General features: G+C 43.4%; 1 protein-coding gene across 1 annotated transcript in view; it reads left to right on the forward strand.

Annotated features, from left to right (window-relative positions):
* BAIAP2L1 (BAI1 associated protein 2 like 1) overlaps positions 1-19,132 on the forward strand; it is a 51,254-nt gene that overhangs the window by 7,225 nt on the left and 24,897 nt on the right. The window contains exon 2 of the mRNA XM_015565108.1: positions 2,275-2,361. Coding sequence (XP_015420594.1) covers positions 2,275-2,361 — 87 coding nt within the window. The remainder of the gene's footprint in view (positions 1-2,274; positions 2,362-19,132) is intronic.

The following is a 19,132-nucleotide window of genomic DNA, read 5'->3' on the forward strand; positions in this document are numbered from 1 at the left end:
TAATCGATCAGCTGCCTCCTGCACACTCCCTACTGGGTATGTGCCTGCAACCAAGGTACATGCCCTTGACCGGAATTGAACCTGGGACCCTACAGTCCGAAGGCCGACACTCTATCCACTGAGCCAAACCAGTAGGGCCTAAAAGTTTTTGCACAGCAAAGAAAATCATCAACAAAATGAAAAGACTTCATATTAAGTGAAAGAAGATATCTGCCAATGATACACCCAAAAAGAGGATAACATCTGAAATATATGTGAAACTCATAAAACTTAACACCAAAGAAATATTCAATGTAAAAAGTGGGCAGAGGATCTGAATAGATACTTTCCAAGGAAGACAATAGACACAGGAAGAGAAACTCAACAGTACTAGTTATAAGAGAAATGCAAATAAAAATATGATGAGATACCATCTCACATCTTTTAGAATGGCGATTATCAATAAAATAAACAAGTGTTGGAGAGGACATGGAAAAAAAGGGAACCCTTGTATACTGCTGGTGGGAATGTAAATTGGTGCAGCTACTATGGAAAATAGTATAGAGGTTCCTCAGAAAATTAAGAATGGAACTACCATATGACCCAGCAATCCAATCCCTCTTCTGGGTATCTACTCCCCAAAATTTGAAAACTCTTATTTGTAAAGATGTGTGTACCCCTATATTTATTGTAGCATTATTCATAATAGTCAAGACATGGAATCAACCTAAGTAGCTTTTGAAGATGATTGAATAAAAAAGATGTGGGACATATATACAATGGAATACTACTTACCGATAAAAAATATGAAATATTGCCGTTTGCAAAAATACTTGCAAAAACATGGATGGATCTTGAGAATATTATGCTAAGTGAAATAAGTCAGATGGAAAAGGGGAAGAACCATATGATGTTACTCGTGTGGGATATAAATCAAAAAACAACAAACAAACTCATAGATACAACAGACTGGTGGTTACCAGAGGGGAAGTAAGATAGGGGAAGTCGAAGAGGGCAGAGGAGTTCAAAAACACATGGTGACTAGGAGGCTAGTCACCTCATGTGGTGAGCACACAATAGAGTATCCAGATGTCATATTAAAAAGTCGTAGACCTGCAATTTAAATACTGTAATTAACCAATGTTAACCCCCAAAGTTTAAAATAGAACTAATATTCTTCACTCCTTAAAACAATAAGTGGTAGAAAATCTCTTCATGTATTCACAGAGGGAAGCAAAATTAGGAAAATTTTTTATTCCTTATTCTGGATAAATAATATAATTTTTAAAGTTAATTCAACTTTATTATAAAATCAAGGATATTTTACTAGAATAGGAAGGTTAAATAGTTTTAAACATAAGTGAACAGATAATGAAAAATTTCATTTCCATGTGTGGGGTCAGACCAAAAATTTTGTTTAAGTATTGTATAATCCTGTATACCATTCTCCCACAAATTTGCATTTCAGCTTATCAGTACCTTGCCATTTAAAATCTTTGTGCTAAAATATTGTGTATATTAACTTGACAGTTTGCTGGTTACGAACTTGTTTTTAGGTGCTGTCATCCCTTTTTCAGTTCTGAGGCCAAAGAATCAAAAAACACTAATTCAGAGCTGAGGAAGTGAAGTGCCTTAGCTGGCGTTGTGTGCATGCCCTCTGCCTTGCCATTGACCTTGGGAACGACCCAGAATGTCTCCAGTCCACTCCCCTTCATGAAACTGGGTGCAACTAGAACAACTCAAACAATGACTTGGAAAGTCTACACAAATGCGACTTATTATTGTTCTTCCTTATGATTCTACTTTAAGATCATCCTCAGTCTTATTAATAACTGTATGATAGAACATTATGTTTTCTGAATTTGTATACATAGATAGTAAAAGCTGCAACTTTTAAAAATTTATCTTTATTGTTGAAAGTATTACAGATGTCCCCTTTTTCCCCCCAGTGACCTCCAGCCCTCCTTCCCACCCAGGCCTGTCTGTGTCCATGGGTCATGCATATATGCACATAGCGTTTATGTTAGGAATACATCCATCCTAGAACTGGCATCAGGAGAAGTCAGGGCCTCCTCTAGACTTCCAGTGCCTGCACAGCACGTTTCCTGGGGCTGGTCATACGCAAGGGTCCCGTGGTGCTGTCAGTGGTGGGGCCTCTGCCCAGCACAGCTATTGGGCACACGCCCTACCTTCCCAGAGCCAAAGGGACTGCCAGATGCTTGGAAGAAAACCTCTGTGTCGCTTCCTCCTTTTCTCATCTAAGTGATGATTTTGTGTGTCACCTTCCCTGTCTAGCTATGATCCTGGCAGGGAAAGCCTACTACGATGGAGTGGCCAAGATTGGTGAGATTGCCACCGGGTCCCCTGTGTCGACAGAGCTGGGTGAGCTGATCGTCATTATATGTAAACCCCGCTCGGCTACAAGGTCTGCAAATCGGGACTAGAAAGGAGAGCTAGCCCAGCACCCCAGTGTGGCCACTTCTGGGATGATCAAGTTCACTGTGGTGTGTCGAAGGTGGAGGCTTAGAGGGCAGGCCAAAGCCTGTGCCCTGCCTCCCTGCTCCTTAGAAATTGGGCTTCTGCCCCTGAGGCTTGGGCTCAGCCCTTACCCCTGAAGCCCAAAGCCCAGGGAGCTTTGACCTACATTCGCAACTGAAGGAGCTGGGCGGGTTCTGGTCTGGCGGGAGGGTTTCCTGTGACTCACCTAGCAGAGAGTCAGCCCTTTGCGTTCTGTTCTTGGCTCTCCATGCTTCCACAGTTGCTCTCAGTTGTGATTTTTCCGGTCTCGCTGGTATGAATTGGTCTCCTGTGCACACTCGAGGGCAGCCACACCCTCGGTGGTGCCAGCTGCCAGGGGAATCTATCTGGGTTTCTATTTACAGAGCCAGTTCCTCCTGGCTCATCTCCTAAGGGGGAAAGGTCCATTTTTTTTTTTTTTTGTCACTAGCTCTACACACAACCATTAGTTTTAAAACTTGTCAAATATGTTTTATAAAGGGTCAATTTTTGGCTTCAAAATGCTCTAATTTGGAAGGTTGAGAAAGCCAGAAGGAAAGTGTGTGCCTGCTGAAAGAAAAGGGGGTCTGTCTCCCGTTAAAGTTGGGGAGGAAAGCAGAGCATACACTTTAAAGTTCAGGTAACTCACCCCATTTCTATGTCAGGTGTCTCGAGGGTTTGCAGCATTGCTTGGAAAACACCATAAAAGTGGAGGAACAAATCTGAGGTGTGGTGACAGAGCTGGGGCTGGAGACTGGGCTGCTGGCTGTGAAGTGGGTCTGGGTGCTCGTTAACATTCTCTGACTTAAAAATTGGGTTTTGTACTTGTAGCATTTATTGTCTTAGAACCTGGAGATGAAGCCTAGGCCTGAAGGGTGCTGTATGATGGATAAATCAGCACTGTATTTAACAGAATCAATTACACACAGAAACTTTTCAGAACCCTCCCTGACTTGGGTTCTGTTGGCTCTGTAGGTTCTGGCGAGGCCTAAACTAGAGTAATTCTGTCCTGAGCAGGGTCAGTGTGATAAACTATTCACTGGGACATGGAGGGATGCCTGCGATGTTTATAGGGTTCCAAAATATAGGACTAAATGAAAAAGAAACATCCTATATGGGGAAACATGCATGACACTCACATTAAAACTCAGGATGCTCTGACTCACCGTTGCTCAGTTTGCCGATTTTGTTTTATGGTTCTGGCCACTGTTTAAATAAGACTTCTGTTCCACACCTTGTTTTATTCAGCTGTGAGTTCATAATGTTGAATCAGCTATTTCCACAGCAACCCATGTTGTTATGAACACAGGCTTAAAACTTCCATTCCAGTAAGGAAAGTACGTTGCACTGGTGGAGTTTCATGTGGATATGTGTTTTATTCAGAGGGAATGGAAGTAACTTTTGTTGTGTGTTATTTTTGTTTCAAGTTGTCCTTCTGCTTATATTTGTTATCTCATATGGTTATTAATTTTCTGTTCATTTATATCAACTCCATGGTAAAGTTTTGTCCTAGTAAGAGTTGCTTTTGGAGGCCTAATATTTTTTTATTTGCTGAGTTCTTTTATTGTTAGTTTAGACTAAAATACTACCCTATACCTGTTTAAATTCCCTGTATTGAAGTGTAGTGGAAAATTCATAGGAAAAAGAGAAAAACCTAAGTTAGATAGTATTTTTCTCACTTTTCTAGATTTTATTGATATCCTTTTCTCCAAAGAAAAGCAGTGGGTTTAGTATCTAAGCGCTTGGGTTTAGTAGGCATGAGCAGCATGATCCTAGCAACCACAGCCATGTAAGAAGCTCGAGAGCTTAACCATCTTGCCTTGTTGGGAGCAATAAGCAAACAACAAAAAGCCAGAAACCAGAGGTCTGCAGTCAGGATTTGGCAGGTAAAATATTTTAAGCCCCTGTGTTTAATTGGTATGTAGTAAGTCATGTGACTCAGGTTGTCAGGGTGTGTGCCTGCGGTCACCTACATAAGTCAAAGAACTGGACTCATTTAAAAGGGGAAACTGAACCCTAGCCTGTTTGGCTCAGTGGATAGAGCGTCAGCCCTCGGACTGAAGGGTCCTGTGTTCGATTCTGGTCAAGGGGCACATACCTCGGTTACAGGGTCGATCCCTGGCCCAGGTCAGGACTCGTGTGGGAGGCAACCAAATGATGTGTCTTTCACACATTGATGTTTCTCTGTATTTCTCCTCCTCCACTCTCTCTAAAAGTTAATGGAAAAATATCCTCGGGTGAGGATTAACAAAAAATAAAATAAAATAATAATAATAATAAAAGAGGAAACTGAAATGCATGCAAAACTTCCAATTTTGTCCCTAAATCAAACAACACTTATTTTTAAAAATTTAGAAAATATTGAAAAGGTAGAAAGGAAAAACACATGGTCAGTGGAAAATGTTTTGGCAAAAATATTTAAAAGAAACTTTGAACCTGTTTTAGCATCCTTAAAGCATACACAAATAAAACTTGTTCTCATTTATTTCTCAAGGAATAACAGGAGACTTTCTTTGGGGAGTTGATGAGTTTGCTTTGAGATCCTTACAGCTCACCATTACATAAATTAAGACTGTTATTTTGTTCCCATTTAGTCAGCTATTACATTATTTTGAATTTGAATTGCTTATTAAATTGTTTGGGCCAGTTTCTTAAATTGGGCACAAAACAGAAGTTTTTTGTCCCCTCAGAAGATTAATGTCCACTAGGGAACATTAAAAAATCATAGGTTTTGCCAAAACCGGTTTGGCTCAGTGGATAGAGCGCCGGCTTGCGGACTGAAAGGTCCCGGGTTCGATTCCGGTCAAGGGCATGTACCTGGGTTGCGGGCACATCCCCAGTGGGAGATGTGCAGGAGGCAGCTGATCGATGTTCCTCTCTCATCGATGTTTCTGACTCTCTATCTCTCTCCCTTCCTCTCTGTAAAAAATCAATAAAATATATTTAAAAAAATCATAGGTTTTCTTTTGTTATTAATAGAATGTTTATAGGTCTTGCAATTTAAAAAATATATATTTATTACAGTTTTGCCTCATTGATACTCAAAATTCAACTTGATGGTCTTAGGTCTTAAAAAAAAAAGAGCAAGGGAAAATTTGAAATATTTCAAAAGAAGTGTTATGAATTCACAAAAATATTAATATAATCCTAAGGTTTAGATAAAGGAATTCATACCAGAGTTGATGAGAGAGCTAAGTTGAGCCAGAGCAGTTATTATTGACCCAAACCACTTATCTTTTCATTGCAAGTTTGACTCACTTTAAAGAGATTAAAATCCATCCCACAAAAATAGAAAACAATGAATAGGGAATTTATTTTATTTGGTGAACATAGTACCTGCTGAGTGCCAGGCACTGTTCTGAGCACCTTGCAGATACTGACTCCTCTCCTCATCACACAGCCCTCTGAAGCATCTGCTATTGTCTCCATTTTACAGGTGGGGAAACAGGGGCTCAGAGGGAGTAACTGCTGAGGTCACCCAACCGGTTAATGGCCAGTTAATTCGACGCAGGCAGGCTGCCAGCTCTGTGCCTAGTGCATCGACTTAATTGTGTATATGTCCAAAGATGTGCTTTTTCTGACGGGCTTTATTTTGAGGCAGTGAAGCTGACCCTGCCCAGTGTGGCTCAGCAGGTAAAAGGCTGTGTTAAATAGCTCACCACCAAGTGGTCTGAGACGGACCCGACATGTGTAAGTCTGTATTTTGTGTTTCTTTAAGACATAATCGGAGTTCTAAGAAAAGCATTCCTTCTCCCAGCTTTGAAGTAACTCAATGTGGAATTGATGTTCTACACTTAGTAAAAGGAACTACAGATGTAAAAGCTAAGCTGTCGAATCAAGGTGCCTCCGTTTCACATCTAGTGCCTCCTGAGTGTAACTTGCTACATCGCTGCCCATGTTTCAATACACTTGATTGTACCTGCCCATTCTCGTAACGCTTTGAATTTTGAAGTGTGTGCAGAGCTAATTGTCTTGTTTAAACCCAATTTTCACAATGATTCAAATTGGTCTTTTTCTTCTTTAAGGATATTGTGTGTCCTCTCAACTCAGGATGGGGAGAATGTAGCGGCCCTTGTTCTCATGCTCTCTGCCCATAGCCAGGAACAGCCGCTCAGGGGTCCTAGCAGCCATACTGGCCGCAGGGAGGGGTGGTGGCTCAGGCCCAGGGGGTGCCGCCTCCCCACTGCCACTGTTAATGTTCACGAGAGCCATGCACTCGCATCCTCTTACAGATGGGCGGTTCCTGCTCTGTGGCACTGTGCTGGGCCTTGAGTATGTGTCGGAAACAAAACCACTGAGTCTGACACACAAACCAAGGAAGGCAAGAAAGGGTGACTCAAGTCTGATGCACAGGAAACTGCAAAGGGAGGTGGCTCCTGTGACAGGCTGAGGAAGGAGGACCCGGAAGACGGGTATGGATAGAATCATGACATGAGCGAGGCCTGGCCTGGTGCACGTTCCCAAACCCATGGTGATGTAACAGTAGAGAGGGACAGCCATGGCTGGGTTACATTCTGAAAGTTCGGGGGTGACTGCACTTCCTCTGGTGCTCTTTCCTATAAAAGTATTAAAAAGTAGGGATGCCAAAAAGCCCATGAAAAGATGCTCAACATCATCAGCCACTAGGGAAATGCAAATCGCAACCACAATGAGATACCAGTTCACATCAGACACAGTGACTGTCATTAAAGAGGCAGATGATAACAGTGTTGGCAGAGATAAGTCGAGTCCTCACACATTGCTGGCAGGCACGTGAAGTGGAGCAGCTGCCTCGGAAAAGAGCCTGCCAGTGCCTCAGTTTAAACAGTTACCACAGGACCCAGCAATGCCATTTCTTTTTCTTTTTTTTTAACCTTATTTTTTTTTTTATTGATTTCAGAGAGGAAGGGAGAGGGAGAGAATGATAGAAACATCAATGATGAGAGAGAATCATTGATTGGTTGCAACCCAGGCATGTGCCCTTGACCAGAATCGAACCTGGAACCCTTCAGTCCGCAGGCTGACGCTCTATCCACTGAGCCAAACCTGTTAGGGCCAGCAATGCCATTTCTTAGATACTATTCCAGAGATATGACACCTGTGCCCACACGGAATCTAGGCATCACTATTCACAACAGCCAGAGGTGGAGACACCTCACACGTCCAGCAGCTGGTGGATAAACAACATATAGCATAGCCACATGTGGGAATATATTCAGTAATAAGAAAATGACGTACAGATCCACACTCCAGCATGCTCAATGAAAGCAGGCAGGCTGGACGGTCACGTGTGTATGATTCCATGCATGTGAAATGTCCAACCAGCAGACCCTTACGAGATGGGAAGCAGGTGGCGGCTGCCAGGGCTGCGGGGCGGAGAGGTTGGGAAAGGCTTAGCGGGTGCAGGTTTTTCTTCTCAGGCAGTGGAATGGCTTTGAACTGGATGATGGTGATGGTTGTACAATATTGTGAATATGCTGAATGTCACTATTGGTAAATTATGTGTATTCTGTCACCAAAAATAAAAAAGAAGGAAAGAGAAGAAACAACCAAAAAGCATAACTGCCGCTTCTGAGAAGTTCCCCGTATGGGGTGTTTTAGTTAATTCACACCAAATATAATAGACGGTAATGACTCAAAAGGCTGTGGCACCCATTCCCCAGCCCCCTGGAATATGCAGGCAGCCCAGCGGCACTGTTACCTCCGGTCATGGCCTCATTCTCCTCAGCGTTTCACCAGAGAAATGGAAAACCTGAATTAGAACCCAGGTTGGTCAGAAATCTTTCAGACAGTTCAGCTCGCTCTGCGCTTTGCAGCACGTCCCCGTGTGCTGCCTCGTAGCCACTGCGTAACCCCGTGAGAGCCGTCGTTGGCATGTGGGTTTTGTTGGCATGACTGGAAATGCAGAGTCCAGGAGTCTGACTTAATTCCCACAGCAGTCCTTGGGGGTGGGGGTGTGGTTCTTTAGCAGCATCTGTTCTAGGGACATTCTGGAGGGGAGGTGGCACTTAAAACGAATGTGGCAGCCCTTGCCCTGATCAGCAAAATTGGTGAGGCAAGGATGTGAGAGCTAGATATACTCTAGGACAGCGGTTGCCAACCTTTCGGACCTCACAGACCATCAGTGGTCCTTGAACTACTGGTTGGTGACCGCTGCTCTAGGATGAGCTTAAAATGTTTGTTGAGCAACTAAAAGAGTGTATCAGACCCGGGGGTTGGGCTCTTCCATTCAGACTGTGAACCAGGTTTCTCTGGGCCCTCTTGAAACCATGGCTGTCATTTACAGCATTAACAAACTTGGTCCAGCCCTGACCAGGTTTATCAGTTGGATGGAGCATTGTCCCGATAGAACAAGGTTGCAGGTTTAATTCCCGGTCAGGGCACATAAAAAAATATATTTAAAAATATATTTTAGGAGCATGGGTTCACAGATAAAATAAAAATTACAAGGTGACCACAGAGGCAAATTACGTGGCAAGCTCTTCACAACTAAGACCTGGACTCTGTCCAGAATGAGCCTCTTCCTGTGACTCGAAGGCTGTGAAGCTGAGGTTCATGTGAGGCAAGTGCTCATGACTCAGGCCACAGCTAGCAGCAGCAGCTTCCATTGTTGCAACAAAAGAAATGTGTGACTGAATGAGGTCTGTTCTCTGCATAGATATTGAATATTTTAATCTCATCTCACTTGTATTCTCTACCTAGTCTTCACCCCAGGATATTTTTCCCATTGATTTGAGGGAGGGGAGAGACAAAGAGATATCAATGTGAGAGAGACACATCAATTGGTTGCCTTCCACGGGGCTGGGGATCAACCTGCAACCCAGGTGCATGCCCTTGACCAGGAATTGAACTCAAGATCCTTTGGTGCGTGAGCTAACACTCTAACCATTGGGTAACACCAGCCAGGGCAACATATAAATCTATTAAAATAGCTTATGAGTCCTTTAAGAAGTTTAGAACTATACTTTGATTTTATAATGAGTATAAAAATGTACTTCATTTTTTAAAAATTACCTTACTAAAAATAAAACTAATAAACAGTTTCTATCTTTATTATTTTAAAATATCTCTTTTTTGCATAATTAAAATCTGTGGCTATATAAAAACTTTCGTGCACTGCTTTTTAAAGTTTAGCATCTCATACATATTTCTTTGAATTCATATGTCATTCATTTACTCATCATGTTTTATCACTGCCTACATTTCCCTTCTTTACATTTTCCTCTGTTGGTGCTGCGGTGGAGTCCCAGCTCTGTGAAGAGGGTGGCACTATGGTGCTCTAGGATGAGCTTAAAATGTTGAGCAACTAAAAGAGTGTATCAGACCTGGGGGTTGATACACTTGCCTCACATGTACAATACGGGGTTTGTTTCTGATTTGCTATTTTGAAAAATGAAGTGGGGAGGGGGCGGGAGGCATTCTATGGTATACTGAAAAGCACATAAAACCAAATATTAGTGGTCAAGGGATTATAGTAGTTTTTCTTTCCTCATTGAGATGACACTGTGCATTCCAGTGAGCATCTCTACCTGAGAGGCATTGATCTAGTCCCTGAGGATAAATCAGTGCATCTAGTCCCTGCTCCTAAAGGGGGGAGTGACCCGGTTAGGTAGAGTGCTCAGGGGCACACAATGGGGAGGGAGCGATGTCTGGGGAGGCCATTCCAATGAGTGCTGGCAGTGCAAAGGCCCTGAGGCAGCCTCAGTTTGGGCCACAGTGTGGAAGCCAGTCTGGTTTAGGTGCCGTTAAGAATGGAGGAGTAGCCAGAACCGGTTTGGCTCAGTGGATAGAGCATCGGCCTGCAGACTCAAGGGTCCCAGGTTCGATTCCGGCCAAGGGCATGTACCTTGGTTGCGGGCACATCCCCAGTGGGGGGCGTGCGGGAGGCAGCTGATCAATGTTTCTCTCTCATCGATGTTTCTGGCTCTCTATCCCTCTCCCTTCCTCTCTGTAAAAAATCAATAAAATATATTAAAAAAAAAAAAAAAGAATGGAGGAGTAGGAGGGGTGGGGGTCTTGAGATGGAGTGGGCTCGAGGGTGGGGCCAGGTCAGGTAGGGCCTTGTGGGTCATGGTAAGAATGTTGCCTGAAGTGGGGGTGGGATGCCTCAGAAGGTTTTGAACTCAGGAGTGTTGTGGTTTGACTGATATTTTAAAAGGTTCGGATGTGTTAGGTTTGGGATGTTTGTCAGACTAAGTGGAAATGTCGATGGGGCAGCTGGGAATGTGAGTCCGGAGTTCATTGTGTGAGTGTGTAGTTCTATATCCCTGTGAACAAGACAGGCCCTGTTTTGTTTGCCCAGCGACAGTGATACTTAAGCCTCCTGCCCTGTGGCTTCCCTCAGCCCCAAACTAACAATTACTGAGGCTCACAGCTGTCAGATGCTCCACTTCTGTGTTCTCCTTTGGTTCTCACCTGTCCCTGGGAATGGCTGATGGTTTACAGGACATCTTACAGATGCATGAGGGGCGGGGTGGGAATGGCACCCGGCCTCCCGCACCCAGCCCTTTTCCCTGCACCCCTTCTCCAGTGCGGGTTGTCTGTGTGGCAGGCAGTGGTGTTCCCTGCCATTTGTCATGGATGATCATGTTTTTATGCCTCCTTAGTTCCTTTAGGGTTTCCAAATTTCTGGTTCATCTGGCCTTAGGCTACTGTTTGTCTTAGAGTTGGTTCCTGTCTCTGTGTGTCATGAGGTCATGACAGATGGGCCAGGGGGGCTGTTCTTCATGGGTCTGGCGCTGTGGGGAGTCAGTCCCACCACTTTGGTTCTACTTCCTGCCTGACCCAAACATCTGCACGGAACTGGCTTGGTGACCCGGCCAGCACTCAGCCAGTACATTTATACCTCTGTGAGGCTGCCTCTGCACACCCGCGCCACCTCCCCCCCCCCCAACAGGTAGCCTGGTCCATTTCCAACAGCACTAATCATTCAGGTATTCCGGCTGATGGCAAGCAGACATCCCTTTCCTGTAACTCCCACGTGATGGGCGTTGTTTCCCCCTCGGGTACACAGTAGAGACACCCAATTCCTCTTGGACAAGATTTCTCTCTGCACATGGGAGGAGGGTGCAGAGTACTTACAAGTGAGGCCCAGGATCAGACGTGTTCAGATTCCGGCCCCTCCACCTGTACTTGTGTGGCCTTGGGAAAACCACCTTAGAGCCTCTCGGTGGCCGTCTGTGTGATGAGGGTAATGGCAGTCCTCCCTTCGGTTGGGAGGACTCAGCGAGGCCATCACTGTAGAGGTTGTTAGCACAGCGCTTGGCACAGGGAAGGACTGAAGCCATGAAGCCATGGCTGTCTTGGAGGGTCCTGCAGTGGTGTGCCCTGTCTGTCACCTTCCCCCTAAGGTAGAGGAGGGGGAGGGGGACGTTTGAACCGGGATGGCACAGGGTCATTGTTTGCTCTCCTTCACAGGTTCAGTGGTCCCTGTGGAGGAAGAGATAATAAAACGGATACTAAGTTTTGTGGACTCTTCCTTAAATTCAATCATAATAGGACCACCCAAAATCTCCGAGGGGTGTGTGGTTGTAGGTCAAAGGAAAAATGGCTTTCTGACTGAAAGTTGGGATCTGTACTCTGTTTTATTTTGTGTTTTTAAACTTGTTGAAAAATTCTTCACTTAAAATGTGTAAGATGGTTTTACTCAGTAATACTGAACTGAAAACTGTCTCTTAGCACCTTTTTTACCTCGGCATTGTCCACATCTTTGTGATTCAGGGTCCAGGTTTGTTTGTTTATCCTCACGAGAGGATATTTTTTCCCTTGATTTTTAGAGTGGAAAGGAGGAAGGAGGTGGGAGAGAGAGAGAGAAAAAAATCAATGTGAGAGAGACACATCGTTTAGTTGCCTCCCGCACATACCCCTCCCTACTGGGGGCTGGGGATCAAACCTGCAACCCAGGTATGTGCCCTTGACTGGGAATTGAACCCAAGATTCTTTGGTCTGAAGGCCGACACTTAAACCACAGAGCAAAACCGGTCCTTTTTAACATTAAAAAAAAAAAAAAAAACTTTAAAAAATTTTGGCATTTTTTTAACTTGAATGGAAATGCCTACAGTTAATTAGTGATACCATAAGGAATAACTAGTTGTGAGCTTCATTTATTATTGATAATACTCTGCTTTCATTTTCACTAGTAATCAAAATGGTTGCATTTTAGCCTTAATCTACTAATCAATGAAAAAGGAAGATGAATAATTAATGTCAAACTTACCTCACCTGATATAATAGCTTGTAGAAAACTTTTAATCTTTTTAATGCTGTATTTTACATTTGGGTGTAAATAAAACAATCACTTGTGATCTGTATATGGATGTGAAATTGATCAGTTATCCCTGTGTGATATATAATTGATAACCTTGAAGAAATGGCCGTTGTCCTTTAGCTAAATAAGAGCAGCACATTAAAATCCAACTCGGGGAAACAGTGGCTCTTCATCCATATCCTGTCCTTCGTTTAACTTGATGTTCCTAGTGTGCAGCAGGCAGGCTGGCTTAGTTTAATCGCTAATCAAAATGAAACGGTAAGAAACATCCCATTTGCTCCCCAAGTCGATTTATCAGTCTGCATGGCACCCTGACATGACGTTTAGTTATTTAGTTACCATTTTCAGAGAACACCTCTGCTTCGCTTGACCCTGCGCACTGAGGACTAGGTCACTGATACCCTCTGATACCCTTTGCTTTACCTCTCTGCCTCGCTGAAAAGACTTGAGCTCAACATAGCCAGGATATTTTATTTGTAAAGCATTTCTTACATGCAGGTTAGGAATTAACTCACATGTCCGTCATCCAGGGTGTATTGGTTTCCATGCATTCTTCCCTCACACCTTAAGTCATCCCTTTCTTAAAAGAAAAAGGAAAAGTGCTTCGTGTTGCCATCTCTAGCTACCTTATGTCACTTTTCTCTTATTGCTAACCTTCCTCAGTAAGTGGTTCGTCCAACTTTATCCGCTCTGCACCATCCCTCCCTTCCGGCCCACTTTCTACCAGAAACCGGGAAGCTGGAAGGAATCTAACACTGAGTCTTGTGTGTGCCTTGCTCTTGGCGCCTTTCCCGTGTTAGGACACTTAATCCTCTCACCTTGGGTTGCCAAGTGTCCAGCACTGAGCCCACATAGTCTGGGATTGTAGCTTCTTTTTTGGCAAAAGGAAAATTTTGTAAACAAAAATGTCCCTTGTTTAAAAAAATAAATCTTGTTTGTGGTTCAGGATCCTGAGACCGGACTCTGTGTTAGTAAACCTTGGTTAGCTGAAAGCTGCCAGGAATTTCTCCTGAAAACTCTGAGTTGGATACAGCTCCGTGTGGGTGCCAGTCCTGCCTGAGGGGCTCACTTTGCGGGGTGCCAGGCGCCCGCACTCCAGGAGCTGCCTCACCAAAGCCTCTCTCTTCATCTGAAAGTAGTTGTTTCAGTGGCGGAGAAAAGGATGGCAAGGTGACGGCCAGGCATTCAGGTTCAACAAAACTAATTTTCCCATAGGAATTTCTGCAACAAATATCATATTTATTATAGAAATAATAAAAGTGCGATATTTGTTATGAAATAAAATCCAGTACGACAGACGCCACCTTCGGATGGGTCAGGCTTTTGCTGGAGTCTCTTGTCCTGCTCTCTGTCACTGTTCTTTATGTCCCTTTTCACTGCAATGACCCCTTCATTTATTTGTTCAATATACTTACTTATTGACTGGACTTTTAAGGCCTGTGTAGGCCAGACAGGGGCACAAGATCGCTAAGAATCAGATGGAGTTCTTATCCATTGCAGCTTCCAGAAACATTCAGACACACATGTGCTGTCCCCCAAGCAGGTGCTGGCTCCTACTCACTGTAGTTGCAGATGGCTGCTGCGATGTTTCTTTTGTTATTGTTGTTAATTAATAGATTTTATTTTTTTAGGGCAGTCATAGATTTATAGAAAATTGAACAGAGCTTACCCAGAGTTTCCACACACTCTGCTCTCTCCCCACTCAGTTTCCCCTGTTTGTAACATCTTGCATTGCTGTGTTACATTTGTTATAGATAAGAACCAATCTTGATACATCAGCAACTAAAATCCATAGTTTACATTAGAGTTTACTCTTTGTATTCTATGAGTTGTTGGGGTTTTTTTAAATTTTTTGTTGTTTGTTTGTTTTTTAAATAGTTTATTGATTTTGAGAGAGAGAGAAACATTGATGTGAGAGCAAAACATGGATCGGCTGCCTCCTGCATGTCCCCCTCCTGGGATCAAGCCCACAACTTTTGGTGCATGGGATGACGCTCAACCAGCTGAGCCACACCAGCCAGGGCTGTGTTCTATGGATTTTGACAAATGTTTAATGATGTATCTACCATTACAATATCTACTCCTCACTCCCCCCCATATCCTTGGCAACTACCGATCTTTTTACTGTCTCTAGTTTTGCCTTTTCCAGAATAATGTCATATGTAATACTAGAGGCCCAGTGCACCAGTGGGGTCCCTCAGCCTGAATTGCAGGATTGGGCCAAAACTGGCTCTCTGACCTCCCCCGAGGGGCCCCAGATTGCGAAAGGGCACAGTCCTGGCTGAGGGACCCCACCAGTGCATGATGGGGGCCAGGGAGGGATGCAGGAGGTTGGCCAGCTGGGGAAGGACCGCAGGAGGGCTCCAGGGCGTGTCTGGCCCATCTCGCTCAGTCCCAATCTGCTGGACCCCAGCAGCAAGCTAACCTACTGGTTGGAGCATCTGCTTCCTGGTGGTCAGTGCATGTCATAGCGAGCGGTTGAGCGGCCTTAGCATATCATTAGCATATTACACTTTGATTGGTTGAACGGCCAACCAGTTGACCAGACATTTAGCATATTAGGCTTTTATTATGTAGGATGTAGCCTTTTCAGACTGGCTTCTTTCACTAAGCAATGTGCACTTCAGCTTCCTTCATGTCTTTTTGTGACTTAATAGTTTCTTTTTCACTCCTGAATAATATTCAGTTGTATCGATGTACCACGGTTTGGTTATCCATTCATCTTGGTTGCTTTCAGTTTTTGGCAGTATGAATAAAGATGCTATAAACATTCATATATAGGTTTTTCTGTGGACATAAGATTTCAGGTGACTTAGATAATGGTAAGACTATTTACCTTCCTAAGAACCTGCAGGTCTGCCTTGCCTAGTGGCTGCACTGTTTTGCATTTCTGCTAGCAATGAATGTAAGTTCTATTACTCCACATCCTCACCAGCATTTTGTGTTGCCTGTTTTCTGGATTTTAGCCATTCTGATAGGTGAGTGGGGGCATTTCATTGTTGTTTTCATTTCCAGTTCCCATTGGCGTATGATGCAGAGTATCTTTTCAAATGTTTATTTGCCATCTGTATGTCTTGTTTTGGTGAGATATCTGTTCAGATCTTTTGCTCTTTTTTAACTGAGTTGCTTGCTTCCTTATTGTTGAGTTTTAAGGGTTCTTTACGTGTTTTAGATACAAGTCTTTTATCAGTTGTGTACTCTATTTTCCCCCAATCTGTGATTGCCTGCCATACTATCTTATTCTTTCTCTTTCAGCCTGTCTGGGTCCCTATATTTAAGGCCTCATCTAAGCAGGATAGAGTTGGGTGTTGTTGCTTTTTTTTTAACCCTAACAATCATCATCTTTTATTTGGACTATATTGTCTATTTACTTACATTTTTTGCTTTCTACTCTCTGTCCTACATTCATTTTTTCTCATCCTCTTTTTTAAGGGCAAGAAGAAACTAGCTTGGTAATTAGGCATTTGATCCTTTCAGGTGTACCCTGGAGATGTTAGCACGTGTCCTTTCTTATCAAAGTCAGATGTTAGTGGCACTGCACTTTCACCTCAGACAATGAGGGGACTTTAGGACACTACATAACCCTTTTGTGTAGCTCCTGTGTGTCCCATTTGTCTTCATCAAATGGGATACATGGTGATGAATGGCAGAATAAGTATAGTCTCTTGCCGAAACCGGTTTGGCTCAGTGGATAGAGCATCGGCCTGCGGACTGAAAGGTCCCAGGTTCGATTCCGGTCAAGGGCATGTACCTGGGTTGAGGGCACATCCCCAGTAGGAGGTGTGCAGGAGGCAGCGGGTCGATGTTTCCAACTCTCTATCTCTCTCCCTTCCTCTCTGTAAAAAATCAATAAAATATATTTAAAAAAAAAAAAAGAATAAGTATAGTCTCTGTGCAAGGCGTCAGTGAGGACTGTGGTGCTGCAGTGGGTAAGTCAGAGGCCCGACTTTTGGAGGGACGTTCAGTGATGCTCCCCTACTCTTGGCATTACCCCTCCATGCACATTGTTCACTGGGACGTGTCAGCACCGACCAGAGGACTGGGTTTATATAGCCCCTGGAGCTATTCTTAGGTTGCAAAGCCTTTCAAGTGAGGTCACAGGTTCATGACATAATTGGCCTCTCAGCCTGGGTGGGTGACTAATCCTTGCACTACCTACTTGTGTAGTTTACTTTTACTTCCATTGTATTTTCTCCTCTCATTTGAGATTTGGAAAATAGTCAGGAAAAGTGGGTCCTTTCTTCAGTAACATTTTATGGTCATTCTACATTAATCCATGCAGTGTAGCTTTAGGCCAGGTGGCTTCTACGCTGTCATTTCATTGTCTGCTTCCACTTGAAGTAACATGGAGGCCGTAGTGTGTGAGTCGGTCATTGCTTTGTGCTTTCTTAAAATAATAAATGTGCTCTGATTACCCGTGGCCAAATATAGACAGAAAGTGACATGTATGGCTTTATATTCACATGTTCTTTATATTCATGTGTTCCATTAGTGTCCCCATTCCATTCCTCTAAATTTCTACTGTAACTTGATGAAGAATTATCTAGTTGAAGATATATTAATAGTCCAATGACTAATCTGTATTTCAGATGAAAACTATGTGTTTATACCAATACTCTTTTATTATTATTATTATAGGAGAGAGAGAGAGAGACTTCGATTTGTTGTTCCACTTATTTATGCATTCATTGCTTGATTCTTATATGTGCCCTGACTGGGGATCGAACCTGCAACCTTGGTGTATTGGGATGTCGCTCTAACCAACTGAGTACCTGGCCAAGGCCTATACCAATACTTTTTAAAAAATTTTTATGTAACTTTATTTTAAGTTCATACTTCCTGTTGTCTAAATATATACCTTTAGACAATATTGTCCCCAAAATGTTGGACATATTTGTTCAAAGTTCCTAAAATTTGCCATTATATGAATTTTAGGGAAAAATGAGTGGTAGACATTGACTTTTAATTATGTCAAGTTCATGATTTTAAAATAGCTATATTAACTTAAATTCCTTTAATATTGCCATTTAAGAACATAATATACTCCGACTTAGTCACATGACTGTACCTACTATGAGTCTCTTCCCAAAATGTTGACTCAAAACCTAAAAGGGAAAAAAAGTAAATGGTTGATTTGTTACACGCTGTGCTGTGATTTCTGGGATCAACACGTTAATTCCTTTTTGGGTGTGTGTGTTTAGTTCTGTTCCATTAGAATCTGGGCTGTGCTTTCTCAACTCCACCCTCTTTTTTCAAAAAATATTTTTCTTAAATGTAATTTATGAAAAAGTAGGTTACAGGGCTAAGAGTAAACAAACGTGTGTGATACCACGTTTCAGACATAAAGCAACACGTAGTACCTAAGAATAAACTTCTGTAGATTAAACATGAAGGCCGTTTTCATGTTCTGTTTCAAAATACACTGTTGGCAGCTTGCGTGGTCACAATAAAGATGTTTTCTGACCCTTTTTATGACCGAGCACTCCATGGCTGCTGCTGTGAGGCTGGCATTTAAATCCCACAAGCTGCAAGGGACAGGAATAACAAGGGTAGGGGCAGGTGTTTGGTTCCTGCCCACAGAGTGAATGGGCTTTTCACTAAACCTTTTGAGCCTTCCTTCCCCCTCCCCCACACCCTGCTGCCTGCTGGGAGGAACTGTGGGCAGGAGGCCAAGCGTGCTGAGGTGGGTGCGGGGAGCAAGGGGGGTGCAGGGAGCGGGGCCTCCGCCAGAGTGCAGTGCAGCAGTGCCCACACTGGCACAGACTTCTGTTTTGGCAGCTCGCTTCTCAGAGATCTACATTATATATAGAAATAAAGTTCCTGACAGTACGAACAAATGCGAATGCCTTGATTCTAGCTTAAATCACTGACTGATTTAAGCAAAGTTGTTTTTAGACTTTTTTATTTTTTTAAGTAGATCCGATTTGCCAAGAGTAGAGTGATTGATTTTCAAGTAGTGGAGGTGGGCTTTTGCTGTTGTTTTCTTTATCTGTCGCCAAGAGTTACTTATGTGTTTAACATAGATGTGAAAGTTACATGGGTTGTTGCACTATCTGAAATGACCAAATGATATAAAGTGACATGGATGTAATTATATTCTTGGTCATGTGAGGGCTTCCTTTGTGAAGAACTCTGTTCTGTGTTGAGCTCCACGAGAACTTAATTATGGGGTAAATGAGGGGTGTAGAGCGGGCACTTTGATTACTTGGCGTGGTGGACCCGTGGGTGCTGGGGATGAGTCTGCCCTCACTCTCCAGCAGGCTGTTCTGTTAGGGGCTCCTTAGGGACTACAGGCTTTGCACCTGTAACCTCATCAGGTCCTGTCTTACAGGAGGTCCTCCGCCCCCCCACCAACCTCCATGGTCGGACCACTGTCATTGTAAGCAGAGCTGTGCAGGCGGGCTTCCTGCT

The sequence above is a fragment of the Myotis davidii genome, unplaced genomic scaffold (genome assembly GCF_000327345.1).
Source record: "Myotis davidii unplaced genomic scaffold, ASM32734v1 scaffold399, whole genome shotgun sequence".
Classification (NCBI taxonomy): Eukaryota; Metazoa; Chordata; class Mammalia; order Chiroptera; family Vespertilionidae; genus Myotis; species Myotis davidii.